The 25,702-nt window shown below is 44.8% G+C and overlaps 1 protein-coding gene and 1 non-coding gene across 19 annotated transcripts in view; one reads left to right on the top strand and one right to left on the bottom strand.

The window, feature by feature from the left end:
- RBFOX1 (RNA binding fox-1 homolog 1) overlaps positions 1-25,702 on the top strand; it is a 1,664,339-nt gene that overhangs the window by 779,844 nt on the left and 858,793 nt on the right. Inside the window, exon 1 of one of the 18 annotated variants that reach the window (XM_053276051.1) lies at positions 16,862-16,998. The exons of 15 other annotated variants lie outside the window; for them this stretch is intronic. In XM_053276051.1, the coding sequence (XP_053132026.1) occupies positions 16,954-16,998 (45 nt within the window). In that variant the 5' untranslated portion in view covers positions 16,862-16,953. Of the gene's footprint in view, positions 1-16,861; positions 16,999-17,256; positions 17,390-25,702 lie in introns of those variants that run through there. 2 more of the 18 variants (XM_053276054.1, XM_053276058.1) reach the window with 2 other exon arrangements.
- Positions 20,473-20,547, bottom strand: TRNAV-UAC (transfer RNA valine (anticodon UAC)). Its single transcript has one exon. It is a non-coding gene; the product is annotated as a tRNA-Val (tRNA).

Below are 25,702 nucleotides of genomic sequence, written 5' to 3' on the forward strand. Positions count from 1 at the left end.
GCTATTTCCCCCCCTTTGGTCTTTGGCTTTCTGGAAATATATATATATATATCCCTCCCTCGTCGTTTTGTTATCAAGTGACTGCTGTTGAATGAAAAGTGAATGCTTTGTCCTGGTTCAACCTGGGAGAATCCAGACAGTTGTTTCTTGGGACACAGGCAGGAATGTTGTTATCATATTTTAAGGAGTCTTTGTTTCTAGGAGTGCTTGGATGGTTCTTTTCCTGGGGCTTCTTTTTCAACCGATCATGTGTGCTAGTGGGGTCACTTTGAATAAGAGTTTGTAACAGCATAAGAAAAATCAAGGTACTCCCCAGTAATATGACTGATCTTTTTGGACAATTTGTTGTCATTGGGGGTGGGGTGGGGGGTTAGAATGAGGCGAGAATGTATGTTTTACAGATGCTTCCTGCACCTATGTTTGTTTTTCTGTTACACAAAGCATGGTACATGAACCTTGAATCAGATAATAAAGATATCTTTCACAGAGAGAAAGTCCCAGCACCTTTGCCTTCCCGCAGTGTGCCTTTTCTGTGTTTCTGGCACGCCGTAGTCTCTGAATCACGCAGGTCAACATCCTCTGCTTGGGTTTGGTGGGTGGATTGTACAGTCTCCCAACAAGCCTTTTTTCATTAGATGGCTTTTCCATCCCTTGCAACTCTGATTCCACATTGGGGGGAAATGTGTACAGAAGGAAGAGAAGAACTCATGTTTAGAGACACGACATGTTCTCTTGTTTAATGTGGGTTTTTGTTAGCCTGAACATCCCTCTTTCTTCACTCAAAATTAGTTGGAAGTTGCTGTGCCATGCAGGAATGTTTGCATTCAATGTGAAATGTTGCTCTATGTGAGATCTAGCAGCCAGTCGGCTCCCAGGTTTGCCCCTGCCCCAAGTTTTGCAGTGACTGAGATGATGCTCAGAATGCTGCAAGCATTGGAAGTGCATAGGGGCCGAGCCATAATTGGGCAGATGGGTTCAAAGAACCCAGGCAGGCACCCAGCTCCTGGCAGCCTCATGTCCCAGCTGGCTTCATTGCCGCTTGGGTATTTTCTGAGGGAGGGAGAGGACAAAGAAAGCACCCAGCTGGCAACGAAGTTGGCTGGGAGATATTTTATTTTATTTTATTTCATGTATTAATCAAATCTGTCCACCACCCCAAACTTTCATCTCTGGGTGGTTAACAATAACATACAGCAAGTTAAAACATACATAAACCTTAAAAACAATTTAAACAATGTTAAAAGTCAAAACAAATTAAAACCTAAAAATTTAAAAAGCCGAAAAAGCCTGGGTGAAGAAGTGGGTTTTCTAATGCTGCTTAAACATTGCCAGAGATGGGGAAGATCACATTTCAGTAGAGAGCACATTCAACCGTCTCAGGGCAGCAACCGAGAAGGCCCGTCCCTGTGTGGCCGCCAGACGAGCTGGTGGCAACTGGAGATGGACCTCTCCAGATGACCTCAATGGGCAGTGGGGTTCATAATGAAGTTCTCTTAAATACCCAGGGACCAAGCCATGGATGGCTTTATAGGTTATAACCAGCACTTTGTATTTTGCCCAGAAACCTATTGGCGGCCAGTGTAGCTCTATCAGCGAAGGAGTAATGTGGTCTCTCTGAGATGACCCAGAGACCAACCTGGCTGCCGCATTCTGTACCAACTGGAGTTTCTGGAATATGTACAAAGACAGCCCCACATAGAGTGCATTGCAGAAGTCAAGTCTGGAGGTTACCAGCAGATGCACCACTGTTCTGAGGTCACTCATCTCAAGAAACAGACATAGCAGGTGTATCAGCTGAAGCTGATAGAAAGCCCCTCTGACCACCGCATCAACCTGAGATACCAGAGACAGGTACGGATCCAGAAGTACTCCCAGACAGCGTAACTGTTCCTTTTGCAGAAGTGTGACCCCATCTTGAAGAGGGAGATCAAAATAGTTTCTGGAGTTCTGACCCCACACAATAAGTACCCTCTGTCATATCTGGATTCAGTCTCAGTTTATTCTCCCTCATCCAGCCCATTACTGCTTCCAAGCAGGCATTCAGAGGGGATATGCCTCCTGATTATGTTGACATGGAGAAGTAGATCTGGGTGTCATCAGCGTACTGATAACACCTTGCACCAAATCCCCTGATGCTGAACTGATGATGAGATGAGCTATGGAGGGCCGCACATGAGCCCATCCTGGTGCTAGCCATGCCCCCGGCATGTGATGCCACATGCAAGGCTTGTTGATGGCATGCAGCTGGTGCATGAGGGAACAACGTGAGTCCACTCTCCCCTAGCTACGTGCCTGCATGAGAAGCAGGGAAGAGTGCCAGCCAGTGTTCCCTCTAAGGCATGCACATGTGGTTGTGCTCACACCATTTTTCATATCTGCTCAGTTAAATTAAGATCCCGCTCAGGCAGGTGCGGAGCCAGCTGAGCGGCTCCTGGGGTCCAGCCCTGCTCAGCAGCCCCCTCCATGTATGCCTGTGTGTGTGACGTTACATGTACGGGGGCGTGGTGTGGCCTCCGGAGGAGCCCAGAGCAAATTCCCCCCTCCCATGCCCGGGCCGCCAAGAGCCCAGGCGAACTCTTCGGCAGTTATTTCAGGCAGCACAGACTGCCCGATATAACGTTTTTCCCTTCCTCTCCCTCTCTGGAAGGAGAGAAAGGGGAAAATGTCCTATCAGCCAGCCGACACTGCCTGAAATGACGAGCTGAGAGCTGGCTTGAGCTCTCAGCAGCCCGGACCACAAAAAGGGGGCATGGCCTGGGCTGCCGAGAGACCGAGCGAGCTCTCCCCTCGTCATTTCAGGCAGTGTTGGTTGCCTGATAGGACGTCTTCCTCTATCTCTCTTTCCAGAGAGGGAGAGGAAGGGAAAAACGTTCTATCGGGTAGTCTGCACTGCTTGAAATAACTGGCGGACAGGTCGCCCGGGCTCTCGGTGGCCTGGGCTTGGGAGGGGGTGTTCACTCTGCTGTCCCTCCTATGGAGCCCGAGCCATGGGGCTCGGTCGCCCTTTTCCATTTCCAAGAACCGGCCCAGGTTCTTTGAACCCGTTCACACAATGGTGGCTATGCCCCTGCGCTCAGGTTCAATCAAGAAGGCCCCATTCCGGATGCACATGGGCACACACTGCCTCAATACTGCCGCCCAGAAGAAAAACTCATTCCGTACAGAGCTGGAAAAAATGAGAGAGAACACTGGTCCCAGCAGCTTCCTCATCTCTTCTCATGTTTTTTTTTTTTTTGCAAGCTTTGCAAAGAGTGGAAGGTGAGGTGCTCCTTGCATAGTCTGGGAAACATACCAGCAGGGATTTGAATTGGCAGTCTCTGGCTTGACAATCAAGTCATTTTCCTGCTGCACCAGGACTGCCCCCTTATTCTCCCTTATTTCTGAACCTCTGCTCTAAGCCTCCTGTGATTGGTAGACTGATACTTGGGACTCTTTCTTCTTCTGTGTCCTTGCTGTTCTTTCTTCTTCCTTCCACCATGGAGTTTTTAGTACAGGGCACAAGCTTTCTATCCAAGTTTGTAACTTCTTAAAATAAACCTTTACTTGTGTTAGCCTTTATGCAATTGTCTCCAGATCTCCTCCGTGAACTCTGTTCTCATCAGACATATTTAGGTTCTCTTCTAAATGAGGGGTTGACTCAAATTCTCCCCTGAAGCCTCTACAGTCACCTCTAACTATTATTTAAAGATAAATTCAGTAAGAGTGGTTGGGCTTGGTCAGTCCAGCCTAGTCTCCTTTCTTGAAGAGCAAACATAAAGACACCAAAGATATCTCTCTTCCGCCAAGCTTTTTAGTTAGTCGGTGTGTTTATATTGATATTTTAGTTTGATTTTCATATGTTTTAGCTGTTAAATTATTGGGTTTTATTTTTTTTGCATTTTTCCTGAATTGTTTGGACTCTGATTTTTTTGGTTCCCTGTAGGAACTCCTGAAATAGCATGTTAAGCAAAGGATTTTCCATTGTGAATTTAAAGGGCATTGTTTTTGATTGTTTCTTCTTAGAAGCACAATTTCAAAGAAATATGGCATTGTGTGGATGGTAACGCTTAGACTTGGCACAGCAGAATCTGAGCTCTAGGCTATTAAAAGATGCTGGGAATAGTGGGAGGCGTTGTTTGAGGTGAGGCAGTTTGGACTATCGAGGTTAAAGATTTGTTTCATACCAAAGTAATAAATGGTATGAAAATCCTGGGTGGCAGGAGGAAAGGAAAATAACTCTTGGATAATTCACATAAACTAGTAGGAAAAACTGTGCCTGATTTTTTTGTAGAATGAATGGTGTGATTTGTGCATCCACAAAAGGAAGCAGCCAGCAATCAATTGTAAACACAAGGAGGGGAAGAAGAAGATCCATTCCTGGGATTAAGGCAAATGCTTTCAGATGTTGTCATAGTGATCCCCCTCTCAGGGCTACTTTCCATTTGAGCTGTGAGGCATCACACTACTCATGCTTGTTATGGTCAAGTGTAAGTCAGAATGCAGTTGATGTTCCTGAACAAGAAAACCAACAGACCAGGCAGGACTGGGAAGAAATGTGCACTCAAGGGGAGTTCACGGAACAGGATGCAGAAGGACTAGTGTGCAAAGATTCACTTCATCATCGCTGTAGCCAAATAAGTTGTTGGTGACAGCCAACAGTTTGGGTAACTTCATGGAGGAGAGGTCTATTAATGGCTACTAGTCAGAGAGGGCTGTAGGCCACCTCCAGCCTCAGAGGCAAGATGCTTCTAAATACCAGTTGCAGGGGAGCAGCAGCAGGAGAGGGGGCATGCCCTCAACTCTTGCATCTGGTGGGCCCCTGTGCAAAACAGGATGCTGGACTAGATGGGCCTTGGGCCTGATCCAGCAGAGCTGTTCTTATGTTCTGAAGGTGGTTGATCAGATAGAAGAAACCCCAAATCGTATTGGAGCCATTGTTTCCATTGAACTGCTGAAGATGCGTACAAATCAAAATCACATTTGCAAATGGATTTTTTTGGGGTGTGTGTGTGTGTCTGTACATGTGCAAGGTTTGGGCCCTGGGCATTCTGATCTTTCCTTTGTTCACAGAAAAGAGCAGACACACTCCTGTGTCTTCCCCAAATTCCATGCACACATCACTGCACTTCTCTTTGGTGTGTATGTTTGTGTCGGAATATGCATATGCTGATGGGTATCTTGGCTGCATGTTTTAATGCCCTTTTGACTCATCCCCTTTAATCTGTAGTAAGTCTTACCAGATATAATTGTTCTCGCTACATAATAACAAGCCTTTCACATTTCCTAAAGAATGAACCATCTCGGCTTGTGATTTACAGTGGGACTATTGAGTGTAGGGAACATTGCTATCTAGATAGTTAAATGAAACTTCAAAGCGGAGAATTTATAGCCCTAAACTCTCCGTGTCCATCTTCTAATTTATCTACATTATTATTGACCCAGGCCTGATTCGCTTATGAGACATGGAGATTCACCTTATTGCATACTTCTGAAGCTGGCAAATCTTAGATAAAGTAACCAGAAAAGCACTGGTTCTTTGCCTTCATTTGATACCTTGGAATATATACACATTAAGAGCTTTCATCTGATCACATTTGTAGAGTCGTGGCAACCCAGCACGGAATTGCTAAACAGGTTTTCTGCATCTGAGGGATGTGAAGGCTTGAAAATCGGGCAGGTTTGCAAGCTTCTAAGTTTGCCGTCACTTCTGAAACACTCTCGTAGCCAACAATGTCAAGCCATGGTTCAGTGTGACATGAGTAGACCTAGGGTTTCCATGTTCTTTGTTCCCCTGGAACTCTTATGCTGCATTTACAGAGTGATTAGAATAAGCTATCAGGGGCGCACCTAGGTGATGTTGGTGCCTGGACCTGGAGGGCTTTGGAGCCCTTGCCCCACAGCCACATGACATGAGGGTGTTTTTTTTTTAATGCCTCCCCAGAAGCATGCTGACACTCTCCGATCACATTGAACCGCAGCACCAAAAACGTCAATAATTCTAGCTGCCATGTGCACAACTGGTGTGTGTGTGTGGGGGGGGGGAGTGGTGGTGAGCTGAGCAGGCCTTCCCCCCCACCCGTGGCAGTGGCGGGCAGAGTCGGAGTGGCCACTGGGCCTGACCATTTGGCCAGGGGACCTTGAGAATGGGGAGGCACTCCAGTGCACCTGCACAGTTGGCATAGAGTGGTGCAAACCCCAGTGTCATGGCTCTCCTCCCAGACCTTTGAATGGAAGTATTGTTTTTACTCTTGCTGCTTCGTGTTTGATGTATTTAATTTTTAAAGAGAGATCATTTTACATGTATATTATCTATACTTTGGTATTTGGAGTATGTATTGTTTACAGTTTTGAGATCATCTGTGCCTTTGCGTTTTAATTATGCAATGTTTAAATTATATTGTGAATTGATTTCAGATTATTGTAATGAAAAGCGGTATAAAAATGGGACAATAAATAAATAAATACCCCCTCCCGAGAGGGGCCATTTCCAACCCCCCCCCCCAGCCACAAAACCCTGAAGGTCTGTTTCATGGTAACCCCCCCCCCCCCTCACACACTCCTCAATGACGCTCAGGCTGAACAGCAATAGCTAACCCTGCCTACCTCAACTTGCAATCACCCGCCTTCATGACCAAACTACACATAGGCAAAATATCCCCCCGGAGGTAGCCCAACATTAACTCAGAGAGAACTAGGCAGAAATGACCATACCCCGTGCCAATCAGGTGAAGCCCCAAAATTCCTACTTGGCCCCAAAGGTGACTAGCTTATCCTTCAATTGCCTGAGAAAGGAGGTGGGCGGGTGCTGCACTGCCAGGCAAAGAACTGCCAGTCAGAACGCTGATCCGTCTCCTCCCATTGGGTGAGCATGATCATGTGCTCACTCCTCTCAAAATGGCGGTTGTGTGTGCCCTTGCCCTCAAACCAACCCTTCACCTAACCGTGCTAGCGGGGAGTGGCAAAATGAGAAATTGGGGAGAACTTCAGAACATGCATGTGGAAGACAGGAGAAGGAAGGAACATACATAGGAACCTAGGAAGCTGCCTTCTACCATGTCAGACCCTTGGTCCATCTAGCTCAGTATTGTCTACATGGACTGCCGGTGGCTTCTCCAAGGTTCCTGGCAAGAATCTCTCTCAGCCCTATCTTGGAGATGCTGCCAGGGAGGGAACTTGGAACCTTCTGCAGGCAGATGCTCTACCACTGAGCTCTGATTATGATATTGTTGCCTTCAGCAAGGACTCCATCATGCATAGGAATATAGGAGGAAGCTGCCTTCTACTGAGTCTGCCCTTGGTACAGCTAGCTCAGTCTTGCCTACACAGACTTGGAACCTTTTTAATGCAAGCATGCAGGTGCCTTCTGCTAAGCCTCAGACAGGACAGCCCAGAACATGGTTTTGCAATAGCCTGAGCCCATGTTATTAACAATATGAAACCATTTCAACACAGCAGATTAGAAGTAGGTCTGATTTCACTAAGAAAACATCACTTTATGGGGGGAAAACATTTACAACGGCATTGGAGAATGGTAGAAAAGACATCTCACTGCATCTCCCTGAAGGACTTTCACAGATGTGGTGATATGACCTGTTCTCACCACTATTAACAGTATGATCTATCTATCTATCTATCTATCTATCTATCTATCTATCTATCTATCTATCTATCTATCTATGCTGGAGAATCTCTTGAGGGTAGGGGTTCTCAAGGTTGGGTCCCTAGATGTCATTGAACTACAATTCCCATCATTCCCCACCACCGTCGCCAAAGGCACCTATTTTCATCGAATCAGGCAGCATGTGGAAGAGGAGACAAGAGAATGGACAGCCTCTTGCTGGTCACATGCTTCTTCCCAAGGTCCACCTGTCATGGATATGTTTGGCAGAAATGTGGCTGGGGACTATGAAGAATGAGCCATCTGCCCAATCTACCTGTATGGTTTGTTTAGGGACAGGGGACCCTCTGGCAGAGTTCAGCTGGGGCAGCCATCATAGATACGTAGGCACTGGTCAATGTTCAGGATGGGTTGCTGCCCCCTCCCCCAGGAAGGCCTAAAACCAGCCTCTTGTGAGGACTGCTCCCATGAGTCATGTGCTCCCATGAGTCATGTACCCACGGGGGGGGGGGGAGGAAACCCTAATCTTGCTGTTGGGGGAAGAGCAAAATCTTGCTGCTCATTCCAGAAGACAGCTAAGGTCAAAAGAGCGGAGGTGTTCTGTGTGTATCTGGCTGCCTGTTTGTGTTTCTAAATGACTCGGTTATAACTTCTGTGGGCTGCAATAACTCTGTGTTTAGTTGCAACTGACATGAAAGCCGTCTAAACATTCAACATTGATTAGCATCTTAATTAGGTTTTGGTGCTTTGCTTGTTTGTTTGTTGTAAGAAGCAATAAGTCACTGGTTACAATACGGATGTAAAGACTTCTGATTGTCTGGCAGTAATTGCATTTACAGATGCAGTATGACTTGTCTCTGAGTATGGCATTAAAGGTTTTTTGTTTTCTTCCCCTCCCTAAATACTACTGAGGGTTGCTTTTTTTTTCTTTTTCATTTGCAAGGCCCAAGTAACAAAAACAAACCACAAAGCCAAATCCACAATTGTTTAAAATCTGTTGTACCTTTCATTCCACATTGATTTCAGTTTAAAGTACAATTAAGATAAAATGGCAGCTCCTTACGCTGACAAAATAAGCAGCTCAGATTTAAATTTCTATTCCAGTTTTGTCTACATTTGCTTATATTGCTTTTGTTTTCTTCCAAACATAATTAGCATCCACATCAGATATGACTGCAAATTTTTTTAAAAAAAGGTTCAAAAGCGTCAAAGAGCAAATGTGTGGAATTGATGAAGCAATCACAACTGTTTGCGCTGAAATCCTGCCCACGTGTAACAGTGAGTTCTAGAGATAGACTATCTCCTTTGATCCTGCTCACATTGTATTGGGACAGAAATACCGCCCCGCAAAACACACACACAAAACAACACCACACACCACTCCAGTAATAGGTACGCTTATTTTTCCAACCAAATCTGAATCCACACCCCCAGCGCATGCACACACCCACTCCTGGCATGGCAGTAACCCCTGAAAGGACTATATTTCCTAATGGCTACTGGAATTTTTAGTCCTGGTGCATTAGAAATGCACGTAAAGGGAAGAGAAGAAAATATTTCCCTCCTCTGTTCTCCTACTGCCCTGAGCTGATAAATTAAGGAAGTGCCAAGATGAGGGGAAATGGTTGGGAACCCAGACATTCTCCACTGGGTCAGCTTTTAATGTGAGCCAGATGAAAATTTGGGGATTTGTGATGCTTGTGTCTTCCTTGAGGTTAGCATCTTGAGCCCTGAAGCTCCTTTCTAGACATGAGCCTCACAGGAACCTAGGAAGAGTCTGGCCATTGGTCCATGTATCTCAGTATTGTCTAACTGACTGGCAGTGGATTATAAGTGGGAGTCTCTCTCAGTCCAATCTTGGCAATGCTGCCAGGGAGGGGACTTCAAACCTTCTGCTCTTCCCAGAGCGGTCCCATCCCCTCAGGGGAATTTCTCATACATGTAGTCTCCCATTCAAATGCAAACCAGGGAGGACCCTGCTGAGCAAAGGGGACACATCATGTTTGCTACCAGAAGACCAGCTCTCCTTTCCTGGTGGCAGCAGTGCTAACAGTAGTAGGTGGTAGCTGAGCTGGGAGAGATGGAAAGCTGGGAGAAGGGCTGCCACTGTCAGGGCAGGCAGTTTCGGGATAGGCTGCTGGTCTGATGCAGCACAAGGCAGCTCCCTCTGTTCGGAAATGTCGGGATTCGGCCAGTCATAGAGGGAGCTCAGAACTGCCGCAAAACTAGGTTTCAACTCTGCAAGACTGACTTCCAAAACAACCCCCCATGTCCTTCACTGCTGACATTTGCTTGCACGTTTTCTTTTCCTGCACACATAGAGGAGTTTTTCCCCCCTTTGTAGAATAACATTTTTCGATGAGTGCACAGGTCACGAAGGCAGCTCTTTGATTCTTCCTCACTAAAAGGGGGAAAGTTATTGTGAGTGATCCTGACGCTTCCCAAGGCCCCCCCTCCAATTCCCCAAACTATTCATTATTTCTGGTTATTTAAGCAGTGTGCTATCACAGATGTGTGTGTCGTTGTACGTTCGTAGTAGCATCCACTTTTCTACTTAAGGGAACTGGAATGGGGCAGGGACTTGAAGGCTCGGGTTGTATGTGGAGAATTTAGATCTCAATCCATTCTCAGTCATAGAGGTGACTGGCTGGCCATGGGCAAATTGGTCTCTTGCCCCGAGTTCCTTGGAGAATTGGCATGATTTCCTATGTGCACTGTCCTCTGCTTATTAGCATGCAATGCTGCATGGTAATCTTAAGATTTATTTATTTAGAATAATGGTGATAGTAAACCAGATCTGTGGCTGCAAAGAAGCCTGGTGTAGATGTCATTGAAATGAAGGGACGAGCCTTCTGCGTTGCTGGGGTTTTGGGATTTGTGGCTGGGCTGGGCCAGGACCTCAGAGTTCCCCCTAGCAGACTGGGAGGAGAGCTGGTCTTCATGGCAAACATGAATAGTCCTCTTTGCTAAGCAGGGTCTGCCCTGCTTTGCATTTGAATGGGGGAATACATGTGTGAGCATGTTATACATGTGTAAGAGATTCCCTTTAGGGGGTGGGGCGTTCTGGGAAGAGCACCTACCTGCTTGCATGTGGAAGGTTCCCATTTCCCTCCCTGGCAGCATCTCCCAAGATAGGGCCGAGAGAGACCCCTGCATGCAACCTTGGAAAAGCCGCTGCCAGTCTGTGTAGATGATGCTGAGCTAGATGGACCAATGGTTTCAAGAGAGGAAGAGGATGGGTATCCTCTAGTGACAGGATAGAGAGCCATGCCCAGGACAGTTTTTATATAAAGCCATCAGTGTTCCAACTGACTCTCTAGTTCACCTGGTTCTTCTTTCTGGCCAGCTGCAATCTCTCTGCCTGCTGCTTTTCACGGAGGGGCTTCCATCCATTTTCCTGCTTTCCTAGTGATTCTGCTTTTCCCAGCTCAGACCTGCTGGGACGTTACATTCGGAGTCTGAGCATCCCTCAGCTCACCCAGTGTATCTGCTCACTTGCTTCTGGACCACCGCCCGTGACACCATCTAGTGGCCATTAAAAACCTCGAGTCCCCAGACACAAGTCTCCTTGACACCTGCAGTACCACTGTTAAAAGGAAGAAAGTTGATTGATTTGTTTTGTCAGAAGTCCCTGTCAGTCATCTCTCCCAGACCCACACACGCCAACAGTAATCCGCTTCGGAATAAGCCACGGCATCCTTGCCATAAATCACATGATAACGGAGTATGCTTCATTAGACTTGCCTCTGATAATACTCTTGGATCATTCGATGGAGTGTAGACAGAATTCATTTCAGTCCTAATCCTTCAGGCGTAGAGAGCCCCCGTGTGTTCCTTCCATAAATGCTCTGCTAATTGAAGTTCACATTTCCTGTTCTCAAAGGGAAGATATTTTCTGTTTAGGCAGCCATTTATTTAATGCACAGGATACACCGGCCACCACCTTGCAGCACCTTACGAATATAAACAATTGATGCATGTGTAAGATTCCTAGCCCACTTCAATCATGATCATTTCAGTTGGGGCTGCAGGAAGCCATTTGCGTATATTATCAATTTATCCTCAGGGTTGTTAGCTGTGCACATTGCTTAGTGTGGGAGAATCGTGGCAGAACTCGGAAGAAAGTTCCAGATTTTTCACTCGGGGCCCAGACTGGAGGTTAAAAAGCACCTGGATTGCCAGATACCTAGAGGAACTGGAACAAATCCTCCCAGGCCTGACTTCCTGTTTCCTTTTAGCTCTTCATGGATTCCATTTCCAAAGTGATAAGAGAATTAGGTCATTTGCACAATCAAAAACTGTGTTCACACAATCACATGTTATGTTCATGGTTTTGGGAGCTGTGCGTGCTCCCAGACTTCGGTTGTATGGAAGCAAGGCAGGAGGAAAACTAGGTGTGCGGCTATAATGGAGCGGGTGGGTTCAAAGAACGCGCCCCCCCCAGCTCCATCCCTCCCAATTTTCTTATCTCCCTCACTCTGAGGGGCTGCTGGGGAGAGGGGCGAACACTGGCCCCCTCTCCTCTAGCTATGCCCCCCAAGGAAAACCTCGGTAGCTTTTCCTCCTACCTTGATTCCACACAATCATATTTTCCTCTTACCTTGCTTCCACACAACCAAAAATTGGGAGCACACCCACCCAGTTCCCAAACCTGGGTAGAACACAGTTTTAAAAATATTGTGTGAATGACCTCAATGTGTCTCTGTCATCTGGCAATGAGGTGGATGTACCTCTTCTCGTCTGTGCCCTGGGAACCCACAGAGATCTGTTTCAGTGGGTTTACAGTGGTGGTGGTGGTGGTGGTACCTATAAGCAACATTAATAGTAACTGTAGTACCCATAAGCAATATTATACACACTTCCTGTCTCCGACAGGAACCAGTGTGGCTCACTAGTGTGAATAATACATATTTATACCTATTGGTACCAAGGGAGAGAAGTTTGCTATATCATTGGACATTCTGAATTAGCCTTGGGGCATCTGCCAAGAAAGGAAAATAAGAACCTTCCTTGTACTGAGTCTGACCATTTTGGTCCATCTAGCTCAGTCTTGTCTACACAGACTGGCAGCATCTTCTCCAAGGCTGCAGGCAGGAGTCTCTCTCAGCCTTACCCAGAGATGCTGCTAGGGATTGAACCTGGGACCTTTCCCCTATCGACTGAGGAAAGAGGCACCTTTCCTAGTGGTGATTGTCTTTTGTTTAGCAGGGGGAGAGCAACTGACCCTGTCCATTCCCTGCCCAGCATCCCTCCAGTGGCTGCTACTGGTCTACCTTATTTTTTTTTTTAGATGTTGAGCCTTTTGGGGACAGGGATCCATCTTTATTCATTGTTATTTCTCTGTGTCAAATGCTTTGGGGGCTTTTGTTGAAAAGCAGTGTATAGATATTCCTTGCCCTGGTGCATGCAAGCATGCAGATGTTCTTCTGCTGGGCTGTGATGGGGCTCTTCTCATGTACAGCATCACAAGTTAGTAAGTGGTTACCCGGGGCAAAAAGATGCCATTCGAGGAAGAGGCGGGAATAGTACATGCCATCCCAAGAGACGGAGAAGGCCTGGAAGGATCCTGTAGGCTGCATATTGAGGAAGAGGGTGGCCAAGTACTGTGTAGTTAAATGATGGAAATAACAACCCACATTTCACATACTTGCCAATGTGTCAGTTTTACTGGTGTTCTTTGAGCCTCATAGTTAACATTTGTTCTTAGCCTTCTAGACAAAAGATGCCAAATTCCCCTCTCTTCTGCCTCCCCCCCATCCCCAGACAGACCCTCTTATCCTGGATCCACCTGGTCTTACACCTTATTTATTTATTTAAAATACTTACACCCCGTCCCTCCAGTACACTACTGCTTTGAGTGGCTGACAACATGAATAAAATAGATACCACATCGAATGACTAGCTGACTGGCACAGAGCATCTGCGCCCCTAGTTTGTCGCTGCCACTTTCTCCCCCACCCTGCCACCGCTGCTTTTTTGCCTGCCTTTTTTGCTGCATTCTCCCCCCACCCCGGCCCTTCGTCTTCCCAAACCAACCCCTGCCCTCCATCTTCTTCCTTCCCTGCCCACTGGCAGTCTGTTTCCCTGCCCGCCCCCTGCCCGACTTCGTCTTGTTTCCCCGCCTGCCCCCTGCCCGCCCTCTTCCTCTTTCCCTGCCCACCTGCCAGCCATCTGTTTCCTGCTGTCACCCACCGCCGTGTTCTCTGGCCAGCCAACCAACCGGTGCCATTCGCTGGCGTTTTTACGCCTGCTTGCCAACTGGCGGCCACCACCATTTTCTGCCCCCCACCCATACCATGGCTATGTCCCCGAACTCTCGCAAGAGCTGCCACACATGGGATTAGCCACGAGTATGCCATATATACACACACACACACACACACACACACACACACACACACACACACTATAGGAACTAACAAAATGTAAAAAGTTAAAAGACCGGGGTGAAACCACTTTTAAAAGTTACAAGTTTTAAAAGTTTTAAATTAAAAGTTATATATAAAACTAAGACAACATATAAAAAGTCAATACCATATTTAAAAGCCTCTCTACAAAGATGTGTCTTCAATTATTTATGAAAAACTCTGAGGGAGGGAACATAGCGAAGCTCTTCCAGGAGTGTGTTGCCAAGTTGAGGGGCCACCAACATTCGCTGGCACTTAAAGGTAGAGAGGTGTGTTCACACCAGAGACCAGTGTTCTCTGTAACAGGGTTTCCCAGATGTTATTGACTACAACAACCATCATCCCCAACTAAAGGGCTCTGCAGCTGGGGATTATGGGAATTGTAGTCGACAACATCTGGGAATCCCTGTTACAGGGAACACTGCCAGAGAAATCTAGTCGTCTACTGATAGTTTTAGTAACTGGCTTTCATCTAGAATCTTTCTGGGGTCCTCTTGTGGTCTAGGAAAAGGGGGAGGTGATGCTTGAAGTAGGGGTGTGCACAAAACTGGCTGACCTGGTTTGGTTAGAGTTCTAACCTGACCCAAACAGGATCAGACCAGTTTGGTTTTGCCCCCCATTGAATCCTCCTGGGTTTGGTTTGGGGGGGCTTCTCCAAGGCCGTGGGGAGGGTGTCCTCAGAGATTCCCTGCCAGCCTTGCTTGTGCCAAAAATTGCCCGTCTTGGGCATTCTTGGCCCTTTCTGGGCCTCATGGTGGCACATCCCTAGCTGGAAGGTGAGTCCCCTGCTTTCTGTCTTTGGCTTGTGGTCTTCTTGGTGCCTTTTGAGGATCCAGGGGTTGATCACGTGCATGAAGCTAGATACTGAGCTCCAAGAGGTTCCAGTACCAGGGCATCTCCTGAGGATAGAGTCCCAGAGTGATGTGTGAGCACTGTAAGAGATTCCCCTCATGGGATGGAGCCGCTCTGGGAAGAGCGGATGGTTTCAAGTTCCCTCCCTGGTAGCATCTCCAAGACAGGACTGAGAGAGATGCCTGCCTGCAACCTTGGAGAAGCTGCTACCAGTCTGTGAAGACAATACTGAGCTAGATAGAACAAGGGTCTGACTCAGTATCTGGCAGCTTCCTATGTTCCTATGACCACTCAAACACTTCGCCCAACCATTATCACATTGCCGCATTCTTTTTAAACAGAAAACTCACTTCTTGCGTTCCTAATTGATAGATAGGGTTGCTAAGTGAGTGTGCCTGCTTCCTTGCTGGAAATTACAATTTCATTATGGAAATTATAAGGCCACTCACTGCACTAACAAGGTGATCAGAGCTAGCCACTTTGTCTTAAGAAAGCTTGCTGAAATTTTGCCAGAGTTGTGCTGTTGCTGCGTTATGTCTTGAACTGTAAATGTCATGGTAAGAGCTGTTTTGCCATGTATTATGTCTGTTGGTTATTTCTGCTTGGAGGAAATGCCCCCCTTGGAGGAAAGGAAAGTGAAGGAAATACCTGTCTATTAAACACTTTGCTAGCCCACAGATGCTTTCAGCATTCAACAGAGACAAGCAATAGATTCTCCTCTCCACATTCCCTCCCCTAAACTGATTTTTGTAACATCAGTCAAAAGTGCCCCAATCTGGTTGTTGGTTTACACTACAAGATCTCCCTCCAACCACACACACACATTTCTTCTTCAAACTGTCCTATTCCCCCGCCCTGGGGTTGGGAAATGAATATGTTTGTGTATGCTAAGTTATTCTCAATTATAATATTGTGACTTTACAATATATCCAAATACACATTCTCTCTCTCTCTCTCTCTCTATATATATATATATTACAGCCCACAAACAAATTTTAAAACCATATGCCAGCTCTCTCTCTCTCTCTCTCTCTCTCTCTCTATATATATATATATAACAGCCCACAAACAAATTTTAAAACCATATGCCATCCATTTTATCTCGAAACATAAAACTTAACCATGCAATTTAGAGATGTCTTTGCATCGAATTGCTGGCTTAACCACGTCTCTTCCTGCCGCCTGCTCAGATAGCATTGCTCTGAGGTGAACATCAGACAGAAAGGGCAACTTCAGGTGTTTTGTAATATGTCCTGTACGAATAATACGATGGAATAACATGATCTCCTGTAAAACGGCAAATTCACGATGTGCATGCAGCATGCATGTGTATACACATGCAGAGGGGGTGTTATGCAGATTGTAAAGAGGGTTGTGCATCGTAAGCATGGATATACAGGTTAGTGTAACAGGAGCTATACATCCCATCCCATCAATGTTCGGAGTAATGCAGACGTTGTGTAAGTAATTGGAAGGGCTTACATCCGGCCTTCAGATATTTCACTGCTCGTGAGTTAGAATTGGTTGTCAAGTGTGCAGCCTGGAGAACTGTGCAAGGTGCCCTATTCTGTCATGTGGTACATATTTAATGCTTGGAAGAACAAGGAAGGGACATGTTCCGAAGACGGGGAGTGGGAGTGGGGGGGACCAAACAGGGCTGTGCCTATAGCTCCAGGGGAAAAAGTCAAAGGACGGGGTGTGCAATTCTGTTGCATATTCCATTCTTTGGTAAGGGTGGAGGGAGAGAAGGCTAGCTTAGCCAACCTTTGGCTGGGCCTTGTTTCTGGGACTCTTTTGTTTCTCTGATTGTGTCCCCCCCCCACCCTTTTTGCCTTACTTATCATTTTGAGTCTTTCCTGGAGCTGCAGCACGAGAGAGAGAGAGAGAGAGAGGTGCATCCAGGAACACCTGATGTGAGCATTGTGAAGGGAAACAGAAGGGGGGAGAGAGAGAAAGCAAGAATGGAGCAAAAGCACACTGAGCCCGACAGATGTCTGTAGTCATTTATATTGCCAGCACGTGGGGGCCGTTTGCTGGTTTCCCTTACTTCTCTCGTGCTCTCTCGGCGAGGAAAGAGGAGGCAGTTTGCAGCCGACAATGAAATCCTGGCAGTTAATTGCAGTCGTGGGAGATACCCTTAAGGTAAGGTGGAAAGAAGGGTTTTAAACAATTTAAAGGGAAGAGCAGGAGACAGGAGAGGAGGAACAGAGAAGAGCATCCTAGCAAATGATGCAGAGTAGAGGCAGGGAACTCACTGGCAGAGATGCAGAAGAGGGCTTGGTGTGGAAGTGTGTGTGTGTGTGTGTGTGTGTTTGTGCGCGCGCGCTGGGGGAGGCACAAATTGACATGTTTGGCGGCCACCGTGATGTCGCTGCCTTCAGTGATGTACCAACATTAATGCAGAGCAGGGTTGTGTCTGCATTTGGCTCCTAGCAGTGTGATTAGAATAGAGAGTGGAGCACAACTCATTGAATAAAACAACACGGAAGCAATCCATGAAGCGTGCCGATGGGTTTTTCACCTTAGAAACAAGGTACCCGGAGTGCGTCAACTGTCCGAGAGGGTTGTGCAGTTGTTTAGCCGAGCCAGCTGTTTTGCGGAATATCGGCAGCTGGAGGGGTGTTTATTTTAGCTGGTGTGGAAGCCATGGAGAAAGTGATTGGAAGGGGGGGGTGAAGGGGGGTAGAAGGGTGAATTGTGCTCCTTGGGCAATGACTGAAGTTCTCCTGAACTTCATCATCAAGGAGCTGGCTTAACTTTCTCTAGATGGACGATGCATATCAATTGCCACTTTTTAAAATGTGACACAGTACTTGGTTCTATTCTGATGTACTTTTTTGTCTTTTTCTTCTGTGCAAAATCAGGGGCATTGGGATTATACCTTTGCAGGTTGGCAATCTTTGACTGGGTGCCACTTTTGAAAAGTTCAAAGTGCTGCTTCATTTCTGGCTAGCACAAGGGCACAAGCTTCTTCGATAACTTCCATTACCTTGTTACTTTTTGGCTGCTGAAGTGACCTGCTTACAAACAATTATTATTTACACGCTGCAGCTAATGCATGGTCACTGCAGGCTTCGTAATGCAATGTTTATGTTTGGTAGACGTTGTTTTTTAAAAATCCAGGGAACTGAAGCCTCCCTTGCTCCCAGTTGTGCAAGCAGAGCACAAATTTGTTGCTATTCTGTGCGTTATGTTTTCTGCACTTGGTAGGAGACAGGAGACACGAAGGATTAGGAACCCAAATATTTTCAACACCTGTACTAATTTGATATTAAATTACCATGTAAATGTGTTTCCCCTGGGTATTAAATGACTCTCGATTTAAGGAGTAATATACTCTCTTTTAAAATTACCATTTATACACTGCAAAATGTAAATGGGGTGTTAACAGAGCAATTTAAAAACTTCTCTCTATGCAAAATAATATAGCAGGGCTGTATAATCGTTGGTAGCCCAGAATACCCGTGGCAGGGTAGATTTTCCTCTGAAGCAAGTAATGTTTCTTCGGTTGGAAATGAAATGCTGTAAGCAGTAAGTACTTTTGTGTGGTGTTTACATGCAGTATTCCTTTAGTTTCAGTACTGTGTGTATTAAGGAAAAAATGTGTGCTGTATCCCTGTGCATTTTAGAGTGTGTGTGTGTATTTTTTTCTTCTTAAAAAGTAATACAGTCTTCAGTAGGTGAGCAACTGCAGTTTTCTTTCCTAAATGCAAGGACAGAGGTATATTACCAGCTTCATTAGCTTTCACAATGAAATGAAGCCAGTGGAGAAGTCCCCTGGTGAACTAAATGCATCTTGCAGGTTCTGCATTCATCTGTCCAGTGACTGATACCTCTGTCTCTCTATAGGAATTGTGCTAGTCATTATTTGTGATTCAAAATGTTACAGATTGATTGTGCCCTATGGCCCTCTTGCATATAATTCTAACAAGATAATTTATAATTGCTATGTCCATGGCCTACATAGAGTGGCAAACCCAAGGAAATAAAATGTGAAGATGATAAAGTTGTGTCATGGGATGCAATAACAATAATAATAGGAAACCAAACCTTTTCCCTTGGTGATGGTTCAAATTGATGGATATGGGGTATGCTTTGTAGAATACCATGATACATTATTAATTGTGAGCCATCATTGTCCCTAAAAGTTAATTTTGGAAAGTAGTGGTTGACATCCAGACTAAGTTGCTCAATAGTACAACTGAGGAGTTGCTCTAAAGGACTACTAAATTTCATTAAGATTACTCAGGAGTAATTCAGTGTCTTTGAATATGGTGGTAGACTTTTGATAGAGAGATCTGGGTTCAGATCGTCTTTCAGCTATGAAACTCACTGGGTGACCTTGCACCAGCACGGTCTCTCAGCTAGCCTACCTCGCAGGGATACAGTGAGGATTAATTGCCCTGTACTCCTCATGAGGTAGCACAGGATAGGGATCTGCTCATAGGGAAGCACCACCCAGCTTCTTAATACTAGTGCTTGACACACATGGATAACAGGTTTCTTTTCAGCTGCTCCATGTTAAACTTTGTTTCAGGCTGCTCCAAGTTGTTTTTCTAAAAACCTGAATGTGTTGACCTATAGGAGCAAATATTCCAAACAGGTAAACTGCATACCTGGTGAGGGGAGAGGCATACCCATGAACAGCACGTTGCATGTTTTGGGTTATGGTAGCAGATTTGTATTTTTGATGGTGGTGTTTACCGGCAGGAAAGGCTATACAAATAGTGGCCTCCAGGATTTTATGAACTTTTGAGAGTGATGTTTTTTTCAGTTTTGCCCTGATTTTCATCCCAGTTGTCCAATATGCTCCCAGATGCAAACAGCAGAAGGTGTGAGCTGAGATTGCAAATCGGCCAACAGTTCTATTCGGCCATAAGGTTACAATGAATCAATCACCTTTATGCAAGAGTATGGCAAAAGGTATTGCTTTGGGAAACTCCTTATTGAATTGTGTCTGTGGAAAGCATCAATTCACATTACTCCAGGGAACCTCGAAGCTCTTGCACCTCAGATTCCAACCTCCTCTCCCATGATTTCTTTGGCAGAAGAAAACACCAGTTTCTCTCTGTGAATATTTGTTTCAACTTCTGTATCCTCTTGACATTTAACATTTACTCTACCCTGTGTCTGCATTCTTTAGATCAGAGCAGGAGCACCCCAATCCTAAGAGCATAGACTTGGACAAAAAGTCTAATTGAAACCAGGGAATGTACACATAAGTCTAAGAATGGCTGGCTGGATCTTCCGTGTTGTTTTTGACATGATGCAGATCTTTGAGGAGTAGCCAAGACCCTTTGGGGCAGGACAAGGCACAGCGTATGATAGAGTTCTAGGCACACTGATGGAAGTCTAAGCAGCAGCCTTGGCCACTCTACCAGCATCCTTTCCTTGCTTCTTTTTACAGAGGCTTCTGGAAGACTGGAGCCAAAGCAAGCTGAGAAACTCAGCGAGCTTTAGGTAAAGAGAGATTGCTGCCATTTCTCCTTGTTTCCCTTAGGAACATAGGAAGCTGCCTTATATCGTCAGGCCCTTCGTCCACCTAGCTCAGTATTGTCTACACTGACTGGCAGCAGCTCTCCAAGGTTTCAGGAAGGTGTCTCTCCCAGCCCTACGTGGAGATGCTGCCAGGGATTGAACCTGGGGCCTTCTGCATGTAAAGCAGATGCTCTACCTCTGAGCAACATCCCCTGCCCCAAACCTTCTCAAGAAGGTTCCCCATAGCACCCCATTCCTCTCCATAGATGAGTGTCATCTAATGCAATACCATAGAGTTTAGAAGTCATTCTGTGTGAATTCTTGTTTACTTCTGATAATACAAATGCATTATATTGTTTACTTCTGATAATACAAATCAGGAGAGGAAAGCTATTGGGTCACATTGCTATAATTAAGTTGTAGGAGCCATGATTTCAAACATCACATTTTGAATAAAGGGAACAGATATTTGGAGGAAAATGTTTACCTTCATCTCCCTATGTATTTGCTCCTGCTTACGTCAAGAAGTAATTTGTGCCAATTTCACATGAACGAATTTAGTGCTCCGAAGTCTGTGTTGACTGAAATTCAGTTCTATTTGTTTGCTTAAACTCTTACGTTACTGAAAGATCCATATAAATAAGCAAGCATCATCTGACCTCGCTGGGATGATGTGTTGTAAAACCGAGACTTTAAAAAAAACAAAACTACAGACACACTCTTAGAGCAAATGCTGTCCAGTACAGGAAGTGATGCTGGGTTATACATGTTGTATGTCTGCATTTATGCTGCCAGTGAATATAGGGAGGTTCTGTAGGTGGTATTTTGGTTTGACTGAAGTTTTAATGTCATTTTTAACCACAAGTTTCTCAGCCACCCTCTGAGAATCTGATTTAGTTGGGTTTAAAACTCGGATTTAAAAACCAGACAAGACAGCTCATATTTTCTGCAGAGTCAAAACTGAAATGAAGCAAAACAAAGCTACATACTCTTCTAGGAGAATTTGCTGTCCCTGTATGACTTTAACTTCGATCCATTTTGGTAGTGAAAGTGGGGGCATTATTTAGATGGCTGTTGAAGAATTAAGTGTTCCTTCTTAATTAAAGAATTAAATGTTCCTGAATCCCATGTTCCTTCTTAGGGGAAACATTGCTAATATATAAACATGATTCTGTTCAATTTGAGTCGAATAAACCCTTTAATTACTTAATACTTTACTCAGGACAAATGAGAGTGCTGTTTGTTTTATTTTGTTTTCTTCAAAGAGAATATGACTCTGTTTTTTAATTCTCCAATTAACTAATTTCATGCATAGGAATTTGACTTCCAAAGATTAATGTTTCTTGATGGTTAGAATTAGGGAGTTTATATTGTTTCTATGTAAAGGAGGACAAGTTGTCTTTTTCTCTTGCTAATCTTGCATGCAGTAGTAGTGGGGGAAACTTAGTTTGTGAAAGTACTTTAAAAAGGAAAAAGGAAAAGAAAAATTGCTTGACTCAGCGCTTAACATCTAGTTTTTATACAGCAAAACTAGGTTATGAATTCAAGCAATTAAAAATGACAAAAAGCTCAGCTTTATTGCCTCAGCTTAATATGCTTTCTTCTCTTCCAGCTCCATAAAAAATTAAAAATGTTGTGTTCGTGGGAGTGGGAAGGAAGAGTCAGGTGTTGGAGACAATAATTTTTCATCTTCTGCATTGCCTTTGCAGTTTTTGGTTTGAGTGCCTAAGGGTTTAAAGTGTGTGTGTGTGTGGGGGGGGGATATTAGCATGAATGTACCTACTGTTTATGTTGAATTTTTTAATTCAGTGCTTGATTACTAGAGTAATTGCAACACTGACTTTTGGCTAATATTAATGCACAGGAAAATAGGAGAGGTTATTTTTTAAATAGCGGCCCCATCCCCTAAGGGGAATATCTTCCAGTGTTCACACGTGTCATCTCCCATCCAAACACAAACCAGTATGGACCCTGCTTAGCAAAGGGGACAATTCATGCTTGCTACTGTAAGACCAGCTCTCCTCCTCATCTTTCCTCACATGGCAGTGATGGGAGGAATAGGTGATTGAGCCACTATTATGACCTAGAACACTGCTCCAGTAGCGTCCAGTGCCAGGATCCCTGGGGAAGGCTGTTCCCATGGTTCCTGATGTCCCTACTGGGCATGCTTGGGACACTAAAAATCCCATGGATTGTAGTGACTGAGGCACTGTTGCAAATAGTTGTGAATAGCATCCCTAGTGTCAGGAACTATGAAACTGTCCAGGGTGCCTAATGCCCCTTGGATTGATGTCGGAGCCTTAGAACCAAGATTTCTAGGCTGCTGGAGTCTGATAGAGGTCTGCAGTTCAGCGTATCTGCTGCTGCCACAGCCACTGAGGTCACACACATGATCGCAAGTGAGTGGGCTGTGGGGGGAGGCAGGAACCGGTTAGGGTTAGGGTCAGACAGGAGCCTACCTGCATTCTCCATGATGACCAGAGCTTGATCAGGGCTCCACCACCTGCACGCCCACAGGCATGGTGTTGTGGTGAGCCAAGTGGTGATTGGAAGTAGGGGGGGAAGCCGGTCCACCATGTATCCTAGGAACATAGGAAGCTGCCACATACTGAGTCAGAACATTGGTCTATCTAGCTCAGTATTGTCTTCACAGACTGGCAGCGGCTTCTCCAAGGTTTCAGCAGGCAAGAATCTCTCCCAGCCCTCTCTTGGAGATGCTGCCAGGGAGGGAACTTGGAACCTTCTGCTCTTCCCAGAGCGGCTCCATCCCCTAAAGGGAATATCTTACAGTGCTCACACTTCTAGTCTCCCTTTCATATGCAACCAGGGTGGACCCTGCTTAGCTAAGGGGACAAATCATGCTTGCTACCACAAGACCCACTCTCCTACAATGCACCATCCAAAGCTCCCTGCTGCCGGGCTACTCCGTCCCCTCAGCTCTATAACCAAGATGGTTGCCAGCAGCAGGAATGTGCATGTTCTCCCTCACTATAAGTCTAGGTTTAGGATCCAGGAGAGGAGAGGCGGGATCAGAAGCAATCCCAGGGCTTCTCACGACTAGCTCTACCTGGCCTAGCCCTTCCAACCCAGGTAGGGCTGGTTTTGAGAACTCCTTCACTGACTAATACATTTGAATTACAGATGTGCACACAACAAATTTCTTGATTCATTTCAAATTCATATTTGATTTCAAAAATCCATTTAGAATTTGAATCAGATTTGACTTCAATCCAAAAACTCAATTCAAATTTAAATCAAATTCAAATTGATTTGACACTGTTTTGACACCTCAGGGGAGCTGAATGGTTTTTTTAAAGGTGCCAAAGAGCTCTTGAATAGAATTGGAATCAAATTTCAAAAAATCATTTCAAATTAAAATCAAATGGCCCTTTTAAGGGTTGGTTCAATTCGAATTAAATTTGAATTCGTCAATTCTGGTTGAATTACCCAGATACAATTCAAATTGATTTGAATTCAAACCGATTTGTACATCTCTAATTTGGATGTGGGATGGTGCAGCTGGGACATGTTTTCATGTTTTTCAGAACTTTCAGGAGAGCAGTAAATATGTAAAGTTAAATTTCAACCTTCCAAAATCTGGCACCAACACGAACAGAAGCTCATAAACAGATAGAGCTTGATAATTCGCTGGCTGACATGATGAGGAAAATTACTCAAAGACGATGCCTGAGTTGTCATTTTAATTTCAGAGGGATCACCTGGGGTAATTTTCCTTGTCATGCCAGCCACTGAACTTAAAGATGAAACTTTTGTAAAAAGGGATCTTGACCTTTTATTGGGGTGTATGTGTCACAGGTCTGGGTGTTTTAATTACCCTTTGAGATGCTGAAATGTTAATATTTTAGGGGTGCCCCATACTATGTGATCAACCTGGTGATTTCCCACTCTTTCCAAATGAACTCTTTGCTTTGTGATGCAGCTTTATTTGGAGACCAAAGTTCCATTTTTAATGCAAATTTAATGAAGGAGCAACATGGCTGCACTGAAATGCTCTCATTGGATGACCTCCCAGTTATGGCACCCCACGGATAGAACTGTCTGCCCAGGAAAGGGGGTGCATCTGTCCTCTTGTCTCTCTGCCTTGAAAAACCTGTCCTCCTTCGTAGGGCGTCTGGTTGCCAGAATCATAAGCCTTGCCACTCAGACTAAGCTTTATTTAATGGAGTTCTTCTCTCTTTTGCCAGTTTACCGCCAAGTATTATCTTTGATGAATTATTTACATTATTTAAAACCATGTTAAGAAATTTATTTTTGATTAGCAAGTTGTGTTTGAGTTTGAGCAATAAATAAATTGGAAAGGATTCCATGCCAACAGTGCATGCCCATGCGTGGTTCAAGAGTAAATTAAAAAAGAAATAGGACAACAACTTTGAATAAATGGAGCTTCTTGATTTTTTAAAAAAATTACAAAATATTGTACTGTATTCCCCTGAATCCAAGACTAGATTTTTCCCAAGTTCTTTCATGTTAGAAATCGGAGGTCATTTTAAATCCAGAGTCCTCTTCCTTTTTGGTGAATAAGATCTTAATACAAAAATACATCTATAACAAAGAATACACCATGTAATTAAAACAAATAAAATAGTAAGGGAGTACATCATCATTACATTTTGAATTCCAAAAAGTAATAAACAGAATCCGTTGTACAAATTTATCTGCTTTTACATTCAGTACTGATCTTCTAAAATAAGTTAAATGTTGGTATCTCTATTTTTAAGGGGCTCATCTTAAATTCAGAGTTGTTTTGTATGTGGGCAAATACGGGATATGTAAGCTGAAATTAAGAGAGGGAGGCATTCCTATTATTCTTGACAGTGTATCTGATTATAAATTCAATGAGGATTGCTCTCCAGTAAGCATGCTTACCTGGGAGTAAGACCTATTGAACATGGGGAACATATTTCTGACAATATTAGGATTGTGAAGGTCAAACTACTGTATATGTTACTTAAGCATCTGCTTTGTGAGATTTCCTTGCATTTTAACACTAAAATATTGAATCCTGCTCATCCCTGGCAGATCAAGACTTGTGTTGGAGGTGGGTGGGTGAGTCTTTAACACTGTTCCCTCTAACAGGGATTCCCAGATGTTGTTGACTACAACTCCCAGCATTCCCAGCTGCAGTGGCCTTTGGCTGGGGATTATGAGAGTTGTAGTCAACAACATCTGGGAATCCCTGTTAGAGGGAACACTGGTCTTTGACTCTGATTCCTCCCAGTGTCCTGCTCTGGAACAATCCCCCACGGACCATTTGTCAAGTAACAGAAAGTTCTTATTGCTACAAAGAGGTACTAATTCACTCCATGCCTCCCTTGGTAAATAGTGCACATGCAGCATCCAGTCTGGA

Source organism: Hemicordylus capensis, chromosome 13 (genome assembly GCF_027244095.1).
Source record: "Hemicordylus capensis ecotype Gifberg chromosome 13, rHemCap1.1.pri, whole genome shotgun sequence".
In the NCBI taxonomy this organism is placed as follows: domain Eukaryota; kingdom Metazoa; phylum Chordata; class Lepidosauria; order Squamata; family Cordylidae; genus Hemicordylus; species Hemicordylus capensis.